The sequence below is a fragment of the Bos taurus genome, chromosome 29 (genome assembly GCF_002263795.3).
Source record: "Bos taurus isolate L1 Dominette 01449 registration number 42190680 breed Hereford chromosome 29, ARS-UCD2.0, whole genome shotgun sequence".
In the NCBI taxonomy this organism is placed as follows: Eukaryota; Metazoa; Chordata; class Mammalia; order Artiodactyla; family Bovidae; genus Bos; species Bos taurus.
Genome location: NC_037356.1, coordinates 48759768 through 48780693, shown reverse-complemented (window position 1 = coordinate 48780693; position 20926 = coordinate 48759768). Strand labels below are relative to the sequence as shown.

Here is a 20926-nt window from a genome sequence, read left to right as displayed (position 1 = left end):
CTTTATAGAGAGCGCAGGGTCTGAGCCACCAGACCACCACTTCAAGGGAAGTCCTTGAACGGCTCATTTTCGTTACAAGCTATACAGTTGGATGGTTGGATGGCATCACCGACTCCATGGACATGAGTGTGAGCAAGCTCTGGGAGTTGGTGATGGACAGGGAGGCCTGGCGTGCCGCAGTCCATGGGGTCACAAAGAGTCGGACACGACTGAGCGACTGGAATGAACTGAACTGAACTGAACTGAAGCTATACGGCATTACCCCCCCAGCCAGTCTCTCACACGCGTGCACACTCGTAATAGGCACTTTGCACAAGAGGACACGTGGGGTGATGCCAGGGCAGCCAGAGGAGACGGGGAGAGCGGTGAGGGGCCAGAGCCCTGGGGGAGAGGCGGGGGAGAGAGTCACCTGCAGAAAGAAAGACGCCGCAGGAGTCCTGCCGGGGTGGAGTCCTCAGGCTTAGAGACAGGTTGGATGTGGGGGTGGGAGTGGGGTGTCCTCAGAGAAGATCCCCCAGCTCAGGTTTGGCCACAGTCGTGGTTCCTAGCAGGGAACACAGCGTAGGAGGAGGTGACATGTGTCTGAGACGTCTGTTGGGGGGACTTGCTTGCAGCTGGGGTGTGAGGCTCCGAGGAGGTGTTGGCAAGGCTGAAAGGGCTGCCGGGAGGTGGCATCTGAAGGGTGAGGTCACCCCAAAGAGAGTTCCCGCAGAGTAACCCGGGGCGTCCCAGAAGCTGCGGCATGGTGACTGCGGGGAGGATGGGAAGCCAGTCCGGGACGTCCCCCTGGGTGCGGCCACGCAGGGCCATGCGTTTCCTCCCCGGGCCTGAGTCCACACTACCGCTGTGTCCTCTCTGAGCCCACCAGACCCTGTGCTGACCTGATCGGGTGTCCGGATCCACTGCCTGGGTCAGCAGGCCCCCGTGCCGGAGCACAGCAGGTGCCCCATAAACCCTGGTGGCCTGGGAGGAGGAGGAGGGGGGCGTTCGGGACAGGGGCGGCTGGGTGTTGGCTGTAGAAGCTGGCTGTACCCAGAGAGGGGCCTGGCCAGAGTGCTGCCCGCCGGCTCTGCCGTCCACACCTCAGTCCGTGCGCGGGGACGGTGCAGGAGGACTGGCAGGCTTGGCCTCAGCCTGGGGCCTGAGGCCGAGCTCAGACCCGCAGGGGGACAGCCGTGTGCCCAGAGACAGTCACACAGCAAGTGGAACCCGGAGAGGGCGGGGGGCGCCGCTTCCCAAGCCGGGGCTGAGGCCGGGCCGGAGCGGGGCAGCAGGCTGGCTGGGCGTCGACGCCCTGCCGGGAGCACACCCAGGCCGACAGGGGCGGCCCACACGCTCGGAGTCCTCCACCCGCCTCGGCTCAGCGTCCTTCCAGGGAAATGGGCGTTTCCTGCGGGAGCTTTCAGGGGCCCAGGCGGGGGAGGGGAGCAGGGCCGTCCGAGTCCTCCCCTTGCCAGCATCTCTCTGGCACCGGCTGCCGGAGGCCCCGCCCCGTGTGCCCGCAGTTACACCAGCGATGCTCCCTTCTTTGGGTTAGGAGTCATCTTCAACAAATATTTTCTGAATGTCTGCTATGTACTAGGCGCCGGGAACACGGAGGGGAAAGTATGTGGACCTGCCCTTGAGGGAGTCGTGTTCAATGGGGCCACGGACAGTAAACAGACAATTAGTTATCTTCCACGGGGGGCGGGGGGAGGAGGTGTGCCCAATGCAGTTAGTCATTCGCACTTCAGTATGAATGAGAGTCTTCCATGCCTCGCTCGGGAACAGACAGGGCTGGGGAGGCTCACCCTCCGGGGGTGGGGGCACCGGTGGCAGTCGGAGTAGGGAGAGGGCAGGGAGCTACTCCCCACCATCGCTTCTGCGGTTCCCCAGTCCCAAGGCTGCAGCCCTGGGGCCCCCGGGAGGCCCTCCCTCACACCCACCCCCACCTGGCCTGCTCCCAGCCCCTCCAGCACAACCCCCGCCCCAGACCCTCTCCCCGAGGCCTCGCCCTCCCCACCATCCTGGAAACGATTTTGTTGTCTGCAGAGATCATGTGTAGCTGCCTGTGAGTTATAAGTCTCCGGAGCAAGCAGCCTGTTACCTAACCAGGCCTGGCTCATGCCAATGTCTTGAGTAATTATTGGGGGGCGGGGGGCCGTCCAGCCCGCAGTAGAGCCTCTCCGAGGGAGTGCTATTGTTTTTCATGTCAGCTGTGACTTGGAAGGAAAGAGGGCCTGGCCTTTGAGAAATGAGATGGGGTGGTGGAGGGCAGCTTAACCCTTTGCAACCCCCCCCCATGACCGTGCTCCCCAGCTCCCCAGAGCTGCCTGACAGAGAGCAGGCTTGTCGGGGATCAGAACCCAGGCCAGGCCCGGCAGCCGCCACTTGGCAGCGCCGATGGAAACCGCCGTGCGGTTACGCACAGACAGTCACGGAAACTCGGAGGACAGCGGCGGTGGAGGGCTCGCCAGGCCCGGCTCCGCGCCCTGCCCCCACGCCTGCTGCCGCCTCCCGCAGGTCTCCCCCTCACCCCCCACCACAGCTCTGCAGCTGTCGGGGAAGGGGCTCTGGGGCACGTGGGGTGGGGGCAGGGGCTTGCCCAGCCCACCTCGCCTCCTCCTCCAGGGGGCCCAGGGCAGAGCAGAGAGGGAACCGGGAAGTGGGGCTCCCAGAGCATCTCTGGTGTCGGGCCCCAGCCCGGCCTCCACCCGGGTCTGTTGACTCAGTGACTCAGGCACTGACTGGAGGCCAGAAGTGGCCCCACGTGCTGGGGAGGCCGTGCAGACCCCTTCCTCAGGAAACTCAGTCCAGGGAGAGGTGGACCAGAAGTCAGCAAGCTGAGGGGTGGGGCGCCGAGTTCCCGGGCAGCAGGACAGGAGCGGGGGGCGGGGGAGAGCGGATTGGCGGCAAGGGAGCAGTGGAGGAGCTGGGCGGGGGGGTCTCCAAGGAGGTGGCGTGGAAGCAGAAACCGAGCAAGAGTGGGCTGTGAGCTGGACAGACGCCCAGAAGCAGGGGAAAGGCGGCCTGACCCCTCCTGACACCGATGCTGCTGCTGACCAGGGTCTGAGCCCCACCCCCGGGGCCTTGGGCAGCTCCTCGGTTCTGGTTCGGGCTGAGAGGGACTCACTCACTCACCCATTCACTAAGCCATTCAGCAAACCTTTACTGTGCTGTGGCGGGCTGGGGTGAGAGCCTGGAATACTGGGGCACAACGGCTCCCGGGCAAGCGGGACTTGGGTTAGTGGGATGAGGTGGCAGTGGGGTGCTGGTAGGGGCCAGACTGGGCCCTGACAGCCCGCACAGGGAGTTTGCATTTCTTTTCACTCAATCAGAAGCTGGAGGTGGGTTTTCAGCTCTAAGCCCAGAGGTGACATGGTCTGATGTACATGTTTCTGAGTGCACAAGTTTGAGGGTTGGGTGTGGAGAGGCAGAGAGAGCAGCTAGTGAGACGATGGACAAGAGTCAGGGCAAGAGGCTTGATCCCAGCTGTTGCTTAGATGATGAAACTGGTGGCAGCCTAATCAAGAGAGAATTCTGCCACCCATGCTGGGAAAGATTGACTGCAGAAGAAGAGGGTGGCAGAGGATGAGATGGTTGGATGGCATCACCAATTCAATGGACATGAACTTGGGCAAACTCTGAGAGATGATGAGGAACAGGGAGGCCCGGGGTGCTGCAGTCCATGGGGTCGCAAAGAGTTGGCCACAACTTAGCGACTGAACAACAACAAATCTACCACCCATGGGGTCCCAGCTGAGCTGGAGCGTGCAGGGCTGAAGCATGCACAGCACTGCAACAGGATTCAGGGGCCTTCTCTCTGTCGACCTCACTGTCTGAAGCACCCGAAAGAGTTTATTTTCAATCTGGGATTCTCTACCCACTCACATGCACAGATCTGAGAGTAAACGAAAGTTTCAGACATGCGTAGCCAGAAGCTTTGCCTGCCACATACTTTTCTCAGAAAGCTATTTGAGGACGTGCTCCAGAAAAAGGAAGGGGAAACCAAGATGGGAGAAACACAGCATTCAAGAACCAGGGGACTCCAACACCCCACTCCAAAAAAGAGGCCAAGGATGTTCACAACAAGATGGGGGGAAGAAAGTCTGGCATTACAACCATTTAGCAGGCCTAGAGAGTAACTAATCCTTCTAGGGCCCTAGGAAGAAACTTCCAGAAGAAAAACAGTAAGGCTGGTAGATTGCTGCTGTTCTCAGCAAAATGAGTAGAAGCTTTACAACTCTGGCAGAGAGGTCAGGAATGAACTAGTGAGAGATGCGCTGAAAACTAAGCAAATCGTAGAAAATGTTTTACCCGAGGGAAAACGAAAGGTTATCATCCTACACCACATGACTTGGCTGAAGACAGCCGTTGCATAGTGATGTAAGTTGCATAATGTGTATGTCAAATGCAAGCAGTAAGTATTTATTTAGCCTATAACTGCAGTATAACTGTATTGAGAGGATGGGGGAATGGCAGGGGGCAGGAGCTGTGAAAAACCTGCATCTCTCCGGGTTAAGTGGTCACTAGATAATGTCTGAAACTTTAAAAGCAAGGAATAGCCATATAAGCATGTGGTTCAGAAATACTGAGGTGAAGCCAAGAGACAGCGGAGAGGGTTGAGGGGTTGCCTATGGGTCAGGAATTGGGGATGAAAGATGGAGACTCATGGGAGCTCTCTTCGGGCGGGTTTCTGCTGATGCTGCGAAAACTCCAGAATGGGGGAGAGGACGGGGAGGAGGTGGAGCTGGTCAGAAGGTTAAGTGTGTCCTCGGGTTTGGGACGAGATGACGCACGGGTGACCAGGCAGCCAGACGTGTCCGCAGGCTGGGGGCCGGCTGGTCCCCACACAGGAGCCCCCCAGGTGGCAGAGGGCTGGGGCGGGCGGTGCGGGTCAGGGCAGCAGGGAGAGGGTCGGGTTCACAGTGGGCACTGCCTGCCCACTTTTAACCCAGGTTGACAGGGGGACCGGGCCTCCTGCCGGGGTGGGCCTCCCGGAGCTGTGACCCCAGGGGTACCCAGGATGGTCTCCAAGGCCCCCAGACCCAGGCACCAACAGGCACCCGTGGGCTGAGCCAGGTCATCACAGAGGCCTCCAACCACACCCAGTCTGCTCAGCATGGGTCCCCCCCACCCAGGCCGTGTCCCAAGGAGCTCTTCCTCTCTGCCCCAGGAGCAGGAAGGGTGGGTGGGGATCCCAGGACGGCCTGAATCTCTCATCAGCCTCAGGTCAGCCTAGGCCAGGTGGGCCGAGGGCCAGCCCAGGGCCTCGTTCTGGGGTGGAGGCCTCCCCAAACTTCCGCTCACCTTCCGAGCATTGTGGGACTTCCTGGGAGCCCCCACCACTCAGCGGCCCTCCGGCCTCTGACCCACCCCGAAGTCAGCCCGCCCTGGCCCCTCCAGGGCCCTGGCCACTGGGCCACACACCTAGGGACCAGGGCCAGGCACCCCAAAGCTGTGGCGGCTGGATGGACGTGGGCGCTCGCGTGCGGAAGTGGGGACAGTGAGGGCAGCCTGCTCACCAGCCTAGTTCCCAGGGTGGGAGGGAGCTGCGGGGGGCCCGCCAGGGTCCCGGAGCTTTGGAGATGGATGGGGCAGAGGCAGTGCCCTACCAGGGGCAGGTGTGAGCCTCCATCGCTCGGGCGGCATCCCTCTGCATCCTCGCCCTGCAGAGGCAGAAACACAGGCACAGGGAGAGGCCAGGGAGGCCAGGTCTCACGTTTGCACGTGGCTGGGGACCCGGCAGGAGGGGAGCCACTCTGAACCGCACACAGGTGGCAGGAGGGAAGGTGGGCCAGGGGGCCAGGGGGCCAGGGCGTGCTGGGGAGAGGGCTGGGAGCAGAGCAGGGAGGGACCCGCCCAGTGGGTTCAGGTGGGGCTGGAGCTCCCAGGCCCTGGCCTGGCCTGCTCCCCACCTCCTCACCCACTTCCTGGACAGGGGTCTCGGGGTGGGGGTAGCTGGTGCAGCAGCAGGCCCTCAGCCACACAGGCCACCCCACACAGGCCACCTGCATAGCCAGGTGACCGCGCAGAGCCCCCGGGGCCACGTGCCCACGTGGGTGGGTCACGACCCAGTGATGCGAGGGACTCGTCAGGGTAAGTTGAGCAGAACGCAGGCTGGGGCAAGGGCGGCCCTCAGACGGCCGTGAGGAAAAGCACGGAGGAGGGAGTGGGGCAGAGAGGAAGGGACGGGACCCCGGGGCCTGTCTTCCATCTGCAGGGGCTGCCTCCACCAAGAGCAGGGGAGACCGGGAGACCAGCAGAGGCAGGGAGGGAGCCCGTGCTGCGTAGGGGAGCGTGGGGCCCGGCGGCTTCTGGCTCACAGGCTGTGGGCCCCCCCGAACGGGGAGAGAACAGGCTTAGGAGGGTGTGGTCATGCCCAAGAGGTGGGGAGGCCCAGCTGAGCCCCCAGCCAGGCCCCCAGATCCAGGGAAAGGGCAGGGCCCGGCCCTGGACAGGTGGAAACCCGGCCACTTCCCCTGGAAGGCACTGGTTCCCCCTCACCTTCCCCACCGGGCTCTTCCAGACCCCAGGGCTGCACCCCTGTCCCCGAGCCCCCCACCCAGTCCCCAGCTCGGGTCCAGCCTCAGAGGAGCTGTCTCAGGAAGTCCGGGCCTAGAAGCAGGAGCCAGAAGTGGGGGACAGGGCCGTCCTGGACGTGGGCCCCGGGGGCGGCCCTCCTGTCTCTGACAGCTGCCTCCACGGCCCTGGCCCTGGCCCGCTGAGTTGTGGGGCCACCGTTTCTCGGCCTGGACCAAGGCAGGAAGGGCAGGGAGACTGGACCCCTTGGCACCTGGAGGGCACCCAGGCACGGCCCCCTGGACTGGAGGTGGTCAGCCTGTATGTCCACTCTTCCAGCCCCCCAGCCCTGGACACCACCCTGGATCCCGCCCCATGAGCCAGCTCCCAGGTCTCCCCCACTCCCCAGTGTAGGGCCCAGCACAGCCCTGGTGGAATTGTGCACACACGTGCACACACACACGTGCTCACACACACCAGAATGAATGCACACCGGTCAAGCCCTGCACCCCTCTGCTGGTCGCCCTGCCCGTGGCTGATCTGGGCCGTGGGGGCTCCGCTGGGCTCATGCACTGTCCTGAAGGTCCCTACTGAGCACTGTGGTACGCTGGGCACGGGCCCACCATGACAGTGCTGCCCAGCAGAAGCCCTGCCTTCCAGGAGCTGAGCGTCGTCGCAGGGGTGCCAGGGCAGGGGAGTCCCTCAGAAAGAGTGGGCAGGCAGCCCTGAGAGGGTACTCAGAGGACAGAGGCAGCTTGAAGGTTGTCGGGAAAGAACCTCCCTTCAGGGACAGCAGGTGCAAAGAGCCTGTGGCAACTTGGGGCCTGGACAGGAGGCCCACGGGTCTGGGGCAGCGAGGCGAACCCGGCCAGATCGTGACAGTTTTGGGGCCACTGCAGTGACCCTGGCCTTGACTCTGTGGCCATGGGGAGCCCTGTTTTAACATCTCCCTCCTGGGAGAGGGGAGAAGGCTGAGGTGCCTGGGTGCGCTCAGAGGGCGGGCTGGGTCAGGGGCTCCTCTCGCCCAGATCAGGGAGCAGAGTGGGATGGGGAAGGGGCGCAGGGCTGGGGCAGACTGTCAGGGAGCCATGTGGAAGCGCCCCTGCAGGGCAGCCTCGCCAGGACCGATCCTAGAGAGGGGGCCCCCCGCCTGGCACTCCCAGGGGCGGTCAGCCTCCCAGTCCAAGGGCTCAGCCACGGTGGCATTTCCAGAGCCCCGTGGAGAGGCCCATGCACCTCGGCCCGAGGAGCGGGCTCAGCGGACATGTCTCCACATGGCGGGCCCCCAGCCTGTGCTAGTGAAAGGGAGCATGCAGAGGGCCCAGCTTCTCAGGTTACTGATCTGCTAAGCCCACCTGGACGGATACTGCGTTGCAGGCGCGTGCTCCTGTTTTAAAATGGCCGGAAGGATAAACAGCAGATCGCTAAGGTGATCCCCTGGTGAGGGGCGGACCACAGTCAGACGGGCCAGGCAGGCCAAAGGGGGACGTTTCGTCACAATGTTTTTTACTTTTAAGGGATTATGGTTTTGAACAGTACAACCCAGCTAGTTACATCTTGCAAACTCTTGTAAGGGGGCTGATTTAACTGCAAGACGTCCAGCTGGGCAGAGTGTATTGCTGGAGGGGCGAGGGCAGGGGGCACACAGGCGCTGTCCTGGAGGCCAGCGGGCCAGGGGTCAACAGGCCCCAGCTGCCTGGGGAAGGGGCTCCGGGGCCTGGGCGGTCAGGGAACAGTGGGAAGCTGTGCAGGTGTCCGAAGAAAGGATACGGTTCAGGACTGAGCGGGGACAGGTGAGGGGCCGCAGAGCGGCGAGGAAAAGCCATGCTGGGCGGTGGGTGCAGGGGAAGCGGTCAGAGGCAGCTGGGAGGTGCTGGGGGCCTGGGGGCACACGGGGCCTCCTTCTTCCCTGAGACGCCCCGCAGGCCCGAGAAGCTGTCCAGGGGAGCTAGACCGCCGCCCCCCAGGAATTCCAACCACAGACGCATCAATCTCCATTCTGAGCTGCAGGGAGGGGACTGAGGCCCAAAGTCCCCCAGCCCATCGTGGGTGTGGACAGCCTGGCAGTGTCCCGGATTTCAGGGAGGCGGATGTTTAGGAAGCAGAGGATGAAACCAGTACCCAGGCAGACTAGAGTGGCTGTGAGGGGTCGGTCAGGGAGGTGATGGCAGGCAGATGGAGCCGGGGGGCCTTTTCTGGAGGAGACCCTCACCTTGGGGCCTGAGGAATGAGATGGTCTGCTGGCTCAGGAGAGGGGTGGAATGTTCCAGCAAGTGGACTAGCTAGTGCAAAGGCCCTGGGCACAGAGGTGGGCACCGCACATCCAAGGGACTGACAGAGCCGATGCAGGGCAGGGAGGGGCAGTGGCCAGGCTAAGACACCGGGCCCAGACTGCGGGGACCCTCTGGCCAAGATGGGGCTGGGTCTTTGTCCAAGAGCTGTCGGGCGGCCGGCAGGGGTCCCACCAGGGGACAGACAGGGTGTGAGGGCAGAGGGAGGGCTGCTGGATGTGGAGCTCACAGAGGGCGAGCAGACCTCAGGGGCGCTGCTGGGTGGCCTGTGGGCTGATGGGCCCAGCACTCCTGAGCTGCCCGTGCCCTGGCACCAGGGGCCCGAGATGAGGGGTCCCAGAGGGCAGCCAGGGGCAGATGGAACTGTGACGATGGAGACACTGGGCGGCCCCTGCCCACCTGCCCGCCCGCCTGCCCAGGCCTGGTGTTTGGCTGGGCCAGCCGAGCGCGCACTGGCTCCTGGTACAAAGTGTTCTGCCCAGCGTCCCTGGCTTCCGGGACTTCGAGGCTCGTCAGAGGGGCAGCGAGGAAGGGGGAGGCGGGGGAGAATCAAATGCAGGTGGGGCCTCCGCCCGCCGCCAACACAAACACGGCCTCTCGGCTTCCAGCGCCTTTTTCCAGCCTGCCCTACATTCCCGCTCGCCCGGCCCCGAGCAGGGCGGCTCAGCCAGCCAGCCTGGGGCTGCCCGATGCAGGCAGGGCGGGCGGCCCCCGCTTAGCCTCTGCCCGCAGGACCCCCCTGAGGCCCCAGCTAGGGGCTGGCCAGCCCACTGGGAGACCCAGCCACACACGTCCAGGGCCAGTCGCCGCCCCCTGCCTGGCCCACCCACCACGTGGCCATGAGCAGCTTCCTGGCCTCTGTGTATCCTGCTCCCCACGACCCAGGCCCCCTTCCAGCAGTGGGGTGGGGGCAAGCAAAGAGGCTTCTGTGCAGCCCAGGAAGCCGTGTGCCCGGCCCAGGGCCCCTGACTCTGCAAGCTGCCGCAGGCACCTCCTCCCCGGGGTCCACGCAGGGCAGTGGTTGTGGACTCTGGGCACAGACGTGGCCCCGCGGAGCTGCGGGGGGAGGGAGGGCGTGGCTCCGTGTCCAGCAGCGTGGATGGGGCACGTCGGTGAACACGGTACACGCAGAGCCCCCCACGGGGCTCCCGCCCTCGGTGCGAGGAGGGGGCAGGGAGAGACAGAACATCGAGTAAGGAAACCAGTAATGTCAGCGAGCGTCCTGGAGGGAAAGGAGTGGGCAGAGGCCCGCAGGCAGGTCACAGCATTCAGCTCAGGGCCCAGGGCGGCCTCGTGGGGAGGGGAGACGTGAACAGAAATGTGGATGGGCTGAGGGCGTGAGCCGCGCGAGAATCCAGGGAGACAGCCTGGCGGCGGGGGCAGGGCAGAGGGGAGGCCTCCCGCTGGAGCCGCCTCGGGGAGGGCTGACCGCCTGGACCCCCGGCCAGGACTTCCTTCTCTGTTCAGACCCCACGGCGGGTCTCGCAGAGTTCTGAACAGAGGAGCGAGATCTGTGGGGCCGAGGGCAGAGGTCACTGAGGTTGCCCAGCTGAGCTGGCCCACGTCCCCCTGACCACGACCACTGCTGGACGCCCTAGACAGAGCCCCCAGCGTCCTCACCCCCACAAAGGACAGCCCTGCCACCCGCTAGCAAAACACATCGTAAGGCTGCCATGATCAAGACGGTTCACTACAGGCTGCAAAGCACCTATAAAAAGAATGTTCCATCCTTCAGGGAACTGCAGGCTTCAGGGAAGATCGACAGGCCGATCGCTGAAAACCCATCTCGAAGCTCAAGTGAGCCCCACACCATTCAACGATTTAATGGTAAAAATCTAAAAAATTCTAGAAAAAAAAAATTGCTTCGAGGTAGGAATGGGGAAGGCTACTCCAAGCATGCAGAAAATCTAGAAGCCACAAAGAAAAAGATAAATAACTCTGACTACATAAAAAGTGAAGAACTAAATAAAACTTCTGTATGACCAGACCAAAAATAATAATCATAACTGCCATAAACCGATTCACGAGACCAGTAGCACGCTGTGGGCAAACAGTCATGATGTCCGTGTCAGAGGACAAACTTTCTCATGATACGAAGACCCCTTACGAGTCAATGACGATGAAAGGCCTGGCCAGTGCCACCCTGGGGAGGGAACAGGCTGTGGGCTTGGGGGACCTGCACAGCCCCCACCCCAGTCCTGGGGCCCTGGGAGGCGGCAGAGGGCTCTTTATTCATCCAGCAAATATTTGTGAAGCACCAACTCTATTCCACATGAACCAATGCCTTTGAGCTGTGGTGCCGGAGAAGACTCTTGAGAGTCCCTTGGACTGAAAGGATATCCAACCAGTCCATCCTGGAGGAAATCAACCCTGAATATTCACTGGAAGGATGGATGCTGAAGCTGAAGCTCCAATCCTTTGGCTACCTGATGCAAAGAGCTGACTCATTGGAAAAGACCCTGATGCTGGGAAAGATTGAAGGTGGGAAGAGACGGGAGTGACAGAGGATGAGATGGTTGGATGGCATCACCGACTCAATGGACATGAGTCTGAGCAATCTCTGGGGGCTGGTGCAGGACAGGGAAGCCTGGCATGTTGCAGCCCATGGGGTAGCAAAGAGTCAGACCCAATTTAGCGACTGAACACAACAACACTTAATCCGTACTATGTTCCAGGTTCTGGGAACATGTCCCCTCTGGGGACATGACCGTCCAAGTCTTAGCTGCCACAGGAGGTTTCAGTGATGGAAAGGAAGCCCGCTCCTAACACCTGAGCTGAGGTTGTATGTTGTGGTGGAGAACGGTTTTTCAGGCAGAGGAAATGGCAAGTGCAAAAATCCTGGGGCGTGATCAAGGGGGCTGTGCTCAGGATCTGAGAGACAGAGTAGGGGTGCTCAGGGAGGGCTGTGGAGGGGCCGCAGAGCTCAGAGGCTTCGGCAGGAGGTTGGATTTCACTCTGGGTACACTGGCAGTCCTTTGAAGGGAGGCAGCTCAGCCTGGCTGCTGCCTGGAGCGAACAGGAGGCAGGTGGACAAGTCCAGTAGAGGTGATCACAACAGCGCTGGCCGGGGATGCCACTGGACTGGGCAGGGGCTGCTCGGGAGGCTGGATTCAGAGCGTGTGCCCTAGAGAACAGGTCGGGCATGGGTGAGCGCCAGGCGGATCCAATGCTTCTCTGTGTGGTGTCGGCGCCCCTTTCTGAGACGTGGGCAGGCCCAGGGCGAGTCGGAGTTCCTTTTGGAACCTGCTGGGCCAAGGTGCTGTGAGACCTGCTCACCAGTGAAGACGGAGTGGCCTCGGGGAGCACGCAGAGCTGGGCTGCAGTGCTGAGGGTGTCTGCGTGGACGGGTGCAGGCAGGTGGGGGTCCTTGGGCTGGGTGTGGAGGGCAGGCGAGGTTGTCCTGGTGGGTGAGCACGGGGCAGGTGGGCGTGGCTTATGATAGAGATCCCAAGGTCCACCCCACTCAATGGTCAAGCTGGACCGAGTCACTGCTGGGGCATCCCCAGCAGAGCCCAGGCACCTGTGGGGCTGCCCCCAGGCAAGTGTGTGTCTGTGGGGCAGGCAGAAGGGTCTTGCTCCCATCACAGCCATCTCTCAGAGGGAAGCAGCCTGTCCTCCTAAGGGGTGGTCTGCAAGGGCCAACCAGGGACACACAGGCCCCCAGAGGGGTCTGGGGGTGACCAGGTCGTTGGCCATGCTGTGCCAAGGACCCGGCTGAGGGGTGACTGACTCGGGTGATGGCTCAGACCAGCTGCCGCCCTGTAGGCAGAAGAGTGAGAGGTTTGCAGGACCCGCTGGGACACAGTCCTCAGTCTGCAGCCTCTGAAATGCCCACCCTGGCTGATGTGTGAGGCCAAACCAAGGCACGCGTTCCGGGGGTCAGGGCACAATGGCTGCCCCATCGCCCACATCTTCTGGCCAAGGCTCACCCCCGCCTGGACTCCACCTGAACAGAAGAGCCTGGGGAACAGGAGAAGGGCTGGTGTGTTGGTGACCGCGGGTCCCAGAGGCCTGTCTCCCAGTTAGGAGAGTTCGATTGGCCCCCAGGCAGTCCCTGTGCTGAGCAGCACAGCTCGCCCTCTGAGCGGCCCCCTCCCAGCAGCTTCACTGCCTAGTGCCAGCGTGCTCACTTCCGTGGCACGTGCCAAGGCCCAGGGGCCCGAGGTCCAGACAGATACACGTGCACCCTTGGGCAGCTCAGGGAATGATCTGGTGGTCTTGTGCAAAGGAACTGTGTGAAGACGGCCTAGGCACTCTTGCACATTCAGTCTCCCTGGTCTTATAAAGTTGGAGCACTCGTGTGCACACATATCTGTGCACACACGTCTGTGCACACACATGCCAACCAGCCCTCAGGCCACGCTGGACACATGCAGATTGCTAACAGTAGTTACAACAATGGTCAACGGGAGACTTAATCCGTGTTTGCTGGATGCCAACCCCCCTTTCCAGCGGTTTCTTGTGTTCATTCAGTTAATCCTTACAACATCCTCCTGAGGGAGACTCAACCAACATGCCCATTTTACAGATGAGGAAACTGAGTTCGGGGATGCAAGGTCAAGGTCATCCCACCAAAGAGGCAGAGGCAGAACATGAGCCCAGGAGCCTGTCTACTGCCCAGGCCCTCCTGAGGACCCTGCCCCACTGCCGTGGGGCCCACACACTCAGAATGCACGTGGGGGCCTCCCACGGACCACAGGGCACACACCCTGGCCCGGCCCGGCTGCCATGGGCCCGGCTCCGAGGCCGTCTCCTGGGCCACCTGGGTGCGCCTTGTGCCACCGGACCAAGAGCTCGGCCGGCCGACTGGCCGCCCTGGGGACGGGCAGTAAAACCTCAGCAGCTAGAACGATGGCTGACTTTTCTCCAAGAGCTAAAGCACTAAGACAAAGTCATAAACACAATTACACCGTCTCTTGCCATAAATCACAACGTTATGAAGCGCTGTGATCTATTTCCACTCATACCCAGCTCTGTGAGACCAGCCAGCCCCATGGGCTCTAACGAAAGGGTGATTTATGGGCGTTATTCCCGTGCTCTTGCCATGGGGGAGGGGTGTTCCCAAGCCCCAAGGAGTCGGGGAGGCCCGGCGCCGGGAGCAGGACCCACAGGCCCCGTGCATGGTCTGGGGCCAGGTCTGGCTGCCACTGGGCAGGGACCTCCGGGGACAGCTGGGCCCAGGCGGTGGGTGCCCTGCACCTCCACCCCCTTCCTCCTTGGTAGGAGGGCTCCTGGGGACTCTGGGGTCCAGGCTCTGGGCCGGGGAGCTTCCAGCGTGTTTGTTCCACACGTGTGAATAGGGCCCCTGTGTGCCAACCAGACCAACAGAGGAGCAGGGCTCCTGGGGCCTAATTCTAATGGGAGGCACAGACGAGGACGGGCAGACGTAACCCCACGCCAAGGGCCTTGGAGGAAGTACGGGCAAGGGGAAGGCCGTGGCAGAGGAGGGAGAGGGCCTCAGATCAGTGCCTCTGGTGAGATCTGAGGGTGGGGGTGGCTGATGCAGGCGGGCGAGCAGCAGGAGAAAAGGCCAGGCCTGGCACAGGCACGTGCCACCGTGTTTAAGGACCAGTAAAGTCGCCTGGAGTCAGCGAGGAGGGAACGAGGGTGGGTGCACGCGTGAGGGCGTGCTAAGTCGTTCAGTCGTGCCCGACTCTTTGCAACCCCATGGACTATAGCCCACCAGGCTCATCTGCCCATGGGATTCTCCAGGCAGGAATACTGGATTGGGTTGCCATGCCCTCCTCCAAGGGATCTTCCCAACTCAGGGATCAAACCCACGTCTCCAGTGTCTCCCGCCTTGCAGGAGCCACTAGGGAAGCCCAAAGAAGGGTTGGGGGTTGGAGGCCAGAAAGCAAAGGGAGACGGGTCTGAGGCCACATGAGGGACTCAGGCTTCTCCCGGGAGTGAGAGGGGAGCTCAGGAGGGTATGTGACGTGAGCGGGTTTGTATTTCAGAAGAACTGCCGTGTAGAAGCACATTGCAGGGGGAGGCCGGCTGGCAGGCTACTGCAATAGTCCTAGCATATAAAATCGGCACTCTGGCCTGGGCTGGGAGCTGTGGAGCTGTGGGTGCTGAGATGAGAATGGAAGGGACAGGGTGGGTGCTGAGAGGCAGGGGCCTCAGCAGAAGGGCAGGGAAGCCGTGGTTTCACGGTCTGTGTTCAGGCCTGAGGCCCCGTAGGGCCGCGCGTGCGGGTCCTGGGTGTGTCCCTGGCCTGAGCCTGTGCACCCAGGCTCAGGGGTCAGCAGACCACGGTGGTCACAGCAGGGTGACCTCCCGTCCTGGTCAGTGGGGAAGGGCCAGAGGACACCAGGGCTGCAGCCGGTGTCCCTCTCCTTGCTGCTCTCTCTCAGTGGCACCCCCTGCCCTTGACGTCGGTGCTCAGCGTTACCTGCATGCACCGAAGGGCACGGGGGCAAAGGTTGTAGGTCACAGGGACACCTACTCCCCTCCCTCACCAGGCTGCAGAATGAGGGCCAGGGTCGGGGCGGGGGGAGAAAGGGCATTCTATGGGGACAGAGAACCCAGGAGTCCCGGGCGGGGGGTGGGGGATGGGCCTGGGACCACCACCTGAAACTCACTCTGCAGCCGCTAGGCCCAGAGGGGCAGGGTCGCCCTCTCAGACTGAGTCCTTCCCGTGTCCAGTGGGGCCCGACGTCCGAGGCTGCGGCCAGACTCTTTAGTAGGGGCAAGCGCGGGCCCCTCGTCCGCCAAGCAGCACTCGACACACCCCGAGTCCTGCCCTGCGTCCTGCCCCGTGCTGGGGGCTTCTCACTAACTGTATGCATGCGAGGGGCAGCAGGGGGGAGCTGCCCACCCAGGGGACCTGGAGGTGTGACTCTAGCCCCGCGCAGAGCAGGTAGGTGGGCTTCTGCTCTGAGCCCGCCAGCCTGGGGCTCCCTTCCTGGCTGGACAGTCCCCCACTTGGCGGGCTCAGCACCCCTGCCGTGGGTCTCCAGACCTGCCCCACTGTTGGGTGGGCACAACCGGGCCCCTCAACCACGCCCAGAAGTTCAAGGCCTCGGGGCCTCCGCCGGGTCACCTGCCTGTGGGCTCAGGGGCAGCTGGGAGCAGCGGCTTGTGAGCTGGGCAGTGCTGGGCCGTGCAGGCCTGCGGCCAGGGCGCAAGGGGGAAGGCAGCCAGGCCGGCGGCAGCCCCTCTGTGCCCCTGCCCCCGGCTTTTTGCTCCCAACCTCCCTGCGGTCTGTGGAGGGGGCGGGGAGAGGGGGCTTAGAGCCATGGCGGGAGGCCTGCCGGAAGATGGAGTGGGCCTGAGCATCACGGCCGTGTCCGCAGGCCCATCCCTGTGCTTGGGCAGGGCTCACCAGGCTTCAGGCTCCCCCGCGCCTCCTTACCTACCTGGAATCCCCAGCTCTCTGCAGCCCAGCTGGATGTGTCCAGCTCAATGCCTGGTGTTGAGCATCGCCCCCTGAGAACGGCTCCGTGACCGTCGGTCCAGGAGAGGGTGCAGACAAAGGGAGCGCCCAGAGGACTTGTGTCCCGTGACCCCGCAGAGGGTCCTGGGCTGTCCCGAGAGGAGCCCCACCCCGCCTTCAGATGGCCCCAAAGGGACCCTGGCCCCCCAAGCTGCCCCCAGGGCCTGGGGCTCCTCCCCATGAGCCACAGGCAGTCACGGCCCGTCTCCCGCCCATCTTTGGCCGGCACCACTGGCGGGTCCAGAGCTGGGATCAGGGCCGAGCAGGTTCTGCAAAATGTCCCTTGAAAGACTCTTTTTCAAGATTTTCTTTTGAAAACAAATTCATAACCACATCAAACAGGGAGCCCGTCGCCTTGGGTTTGATCATCAGCCGCCCGGGGCTTTCGAACTGGCTGTTATTCTAATTGCTCTTTTTCTCTTCCGAGGGCCGTGAGTCGTCTTATGGTTATTAACTTGGTGAGTTGAGGCAGGGAACAAGGGCGCTTTGTCGGCCTTGCCCTTTTCGTCACTATCAAATTGCAAATAGTGACGAGACTCAAGATCCCCCAAACTGATGTGCCCCCGTGCTTCCTGGGGCACGCCGCCCTGTGCCCACAGTAGGCACTGCCTTCCCGCTGAAGGTGGCGGCGCCTGCCCTGGGCACCCGCCTGGACCGGTGACTTCTCTGCAGCAGGGGCCCGGCTCAGGCCGCTCCCTCCAGCCGGCTGACGTTCTCACAGTTGTCGTTCAGTCACTCAGTCGTGCCCGATGCTTTGGGACCCCGTGGACTGCAGCCCGATGGGCTTCCCTGTCCTCTGCTATCTCCCGGAGCTTGCTCACACTCCTGTCCATGGAGTCGGTGATGCCATCCGACCGTCTCATCCTCTGCTGCCCCCTGCTCCTCCTCCTGCCCTCCATCTTTGCCAGCATCAGGGTCTTTTCCAATGTGCTCGCAGCTGCTGCTGCTGCTGCTGCTGCTGCTGCTGCTAAGTCGCTTCAGTCATGTCCGACTCTGTGTGACCCCATAGACGGCAGCCCACCAGGCTCCGCCGTCCCTGGGATTCTCCAGGCAAGAACACTGGAGTGGGTTGCCATTTCCTTCTCCAATGCATGAAAGTGAAAAGTCAAAGTGAAGTTGCTCAGAAAGTGCTCGCCATCAAATATGAAGTGAGATACAGGCTCTCTGCTCAGAGCCAGGGGTGGAGGGGGGCGGGGAGGTGACCAGGAACCATCTCCCTGGGACGCGCTCAGCCTGGAGAAGCGAGGCTTGCTTGCTGACCCGTGTGCACAGGCTCCTACACGCCTGTCCTGCTCCATCCTTAAGAAAACCCTCCAGGGGGGAGCAGGATCCCCCACTTCTCAGCTGAGAAACTGGGGCCCAGGCAGGAGACCCTTCAGCCAGGGCTTAGGGCGGCACCTCACGTGGCCCCCAGACCCGCCTGGCCAGGCTCACCCCACACGGCGGGGCCGGGGCATCGGCCACTGTGCAGGGCAGGCAGGGCGGGGTGGGCTCAGGGGGCCAGCGGCGAGCAGCAGGCAGGCCCGGGTGGTACGGGCTCACCCATGGAGCCTTCGGAGGGGGCCTGGCTCAGGGCGGGGGATCCGGCCCACCTGCTGCTCACCACAGCCTGAAGCTGGACGCGGCGAGTGAAGGAGAGGATCTGTGTCCAGAGGACCCTGCAGGGGCGCCCAGAGGGTGGCTGGAGAACCAGGGGGATGGCGTGATGGCCGGGAGGGTCTGGCAGGGTCTGGGTGTGTCGGCCAGCTTCCCCGCTTCCCCACTTCCCCACTGTCTCTCCCATCACACCGGCTGTGACAATTCACACTCCTCCCCAGACCCACTCCTCTCCTGTATGAGAAGGAGGGAGGCCCAGGCTTTGGGCTGACTCTGGGATTCTGACCCAGATCCCAGCTCCCCCAAGTCCCCAGCAGTCTGCCTAGTGGAACCGAGATGCCAGTAAGCCCCTCGAAACCCCCCTGACGTGAGCAGCAGCCCAAGGGGCCGAGGTGGGCTTGGCACCCGAGGGCCAAGGGCAGCAAGAAGGGCCGCGGGAGACCTCAAGGGTGAGCTCGCCCGCGCTGACAGCCCCTGGGACGGGCCCCTTCTCCAGCCAGGCCCAGGACCCCACCCCTTCCTGAATCCCAGCCCTCCTTCCATTTCCTCTTTTCCCGAGAACACCCCCACGGAGGCTTCCAGACCCACTTGCCTTTCTGGGCACTTTTGATGTTCAAGCGCCGTAAAGTGAAAATGTATGAAACCACAGATTTTCTTCCGTCATGTATTTGGGGCTTTAATTGAGGCCAAACCAATCAATACCCAAGCTGGGGCCCGCGCAGTGAAGCAACATGAAGTCTTGCCCGGACCAGCCGTGTGCAAGGCTCGTTCAAGGCTACTGAGCACCCAGGGTCCTCCCGACGGATCTCCCAGGGCGGCTTTGGGACTGGGGGTCCAGTCCTGCCGGCAGCAGGGCCCAGCAATCTTGGGCCAGTGAGAAGGGCAGGGTTTGGAGGTGATGATGGGCAAGTCCCCGCCATAGGCCCCTCTGGCCCCTCTCCCAGGAGCACTTGCTTCTTCTAAGCCCAGCTTGGACCCCCAGCTTGGGCCCCCTCCCAGGAGTGTCTGCTTTCGTCCTCATGAACCACCCTTCCACGGCACACAGGTCTTCCCAACAAGGAACCTGGGGGTGGGGGCTGCAGCGGTCCCAACCAGAGACCCCAAATGAGACCCTTCTCCTGGGGCCCCGGGAGAGACCTGTCTTCTCATCCCCACCCAGCCAGCCCCACTCCTCCCCCTGACTCAGTGTCCCCCACAGGAGGGAGGCTATGGCCTGCCCCCAGCCCCGGGAAGCCTGACCTGGGCCCCCTGGGACCTGGCTACACAGGGTCCATGGCCTCCTCACCCTACTGTCTTCCCAGGGCCAACCCGCTTGGCCGGCACCCAGCTCCATGCGGCCCCGCGGTGGGGAGACTATGGAGGGCAGTGGGCCCAGATGGGTGCCCGGGAGTCTGGCCGCGATGGCACACACTGCCTATATCTCGAATCCCGCGTGTGTCCGGGTGGACGGCCGGCCCCAGCCAGCTCCGCCTGCCTGTGCTCGGCCCCGCGCTGAGCCTTGGCCGAGCCGCCATGGGGCTCTCACCCCCAGACATGCTCTCCCACGGGGCAGCTCAGTGCTCCTGGGGCCTGGCCCTTATCCCTGACCATCCAGCTGCCTCTTCTCCCTGCTCTGCCATTCCAAGGCTCCCCAGGGTTCCAGGTCCCCAGAGTGGATATTATTTTCTGACGGAGCCCACAGCGGAACAGCTCCCAAGAGTGCTACAGGCCCCGGGGACAGCCGTGCCTCCCCCCACAGTCTGGCCCACTTGGGGTCATGTTCTGTTCCCCACCCCTGCTTGGAGGGCCCTGGCCTCCTCTTCCCGCCGGGCTCACATCAGCCCCGTCCCCCTCTGGCCATCAGCCACACCTGCTAAGCACCTGTGGCCCCAGGTCCATCCTGCCTCCAGCTGCCCTCCAGTTTCATGGGCAACTCCACCTTGTGGGCTGGGAAACCCTGTGTTCAATGCAGGAAAGGCTTTGGTAGAAGTGTGGTGGGGATGTGGCCCTGGCTGACCCTTGGGCATTGGCATGGACAGGGTCTGGGTTTTCCAGGGACTAGTGAGTCCTCTAGTGAGTCGGGAACAGGGCTGGGACGACGGGACAGCCTGGGGCACGAGCCCTGTTGGGGGCGTGGAGGGGAGTGGGTCGAGGAGGAGCCCCGCCCTGTGACCGGGAGCCCTTCGGCAGAGATAGCCACTCAACCCCAGTCTCAGGCGAGGGCTGCTGAGCAAGACTCCTCAGGGCACGCGTGTGCACACACACAGACACGCACAGGGGCCACAGACGCCACAGACACACACGTGCGTGTTCCATAAACAGGCCGCCCCGCCCACCCTCAGGGAGCCCCGACCCGAGGCCGCCCCGCCGCTGCCCCGCCGCCGGTTCACCTCTGCTCCTGTCCCCACAGGTAACTCAGTTGGACCAGAGGCTGGTGCTCATCACAGACATGCTGCACCAGCTGCTCGCACTGCAGAACGGAGGCCCCCCTGCGGGCCGGCCCCCCAGCACAGCAGGGGCCCAGGCCGTCCAGCCTTCAAGCGGCGGCTCCATCAACCCCGAGCTCTTCCTGCCCAGCAACGCGCTGCCCACCTACGAACAGCTGACCGTGCCCCATGGGGGGCCCGACGAGGGCTCGTGATGGGGGCACAGGGCCCCTGAGAGGGGAGGCCTGCGGGAGGCCCGTCCCCCATCCAGCACGGCTCCACCGGGCCTCGGCCACCTCTCAAAGGCCGGAGGGCGCGGTCCCGCTCCACCAGGCCCCTGACACCCAGTGGGTCGCGCGGCTCCCTGGCCTGGACTGGGGGGCTCGCCGAGACTGCCCCTTCCCAGCCGGCAGGTACTAGACTTCGGCTGGGTGTCGGGGGGGCAGCTCTCGGCTCTGAGACCAGGGGGCCCACATCGCTGGTGTGACACTCAGGGCAAGGCCGGCGGTCTGTCCCACGTACGGCCAGGAGGCAGCAGGGCTGTGTGCCGGCCCCAGGGGCTGCCTGCGGGGAGACGGGGGACAGCCTGGACAGGGTCTGTGAAGACCCTTCCCCAGTCTCAGATCCAGGACCCAGGGGGACTCGTAGAGAAGGTAGGCAGGGCAGGGCAGGCCCAGCCCAGCCAAACAAAGGAG

General features: G+C 63.2%; 1 protein-coding gene across 1 annotated transcript in view; it reads left to right on the top strand.

Moving 5' to 3' along the window:
- KCNQ1 (potassium voltage-gated channel subfamily Q member 1) overlaps positions 1-20446 on the top strand; it is a 379149-nt gene extending 358703 nt beyond the window's left edge. The window contains exon 16 of the mRNA NM_001205441.1: positions 20216-20446. Within this exon, the coding sequence (NP_001192370.1) occupies positions 20216-20446 (231 nt within the window). The remainder of the gene's footprint in view (positions 1-20215) is intronic.
- Positions 20447-20926: the final 480 nt, after the last annotated feature.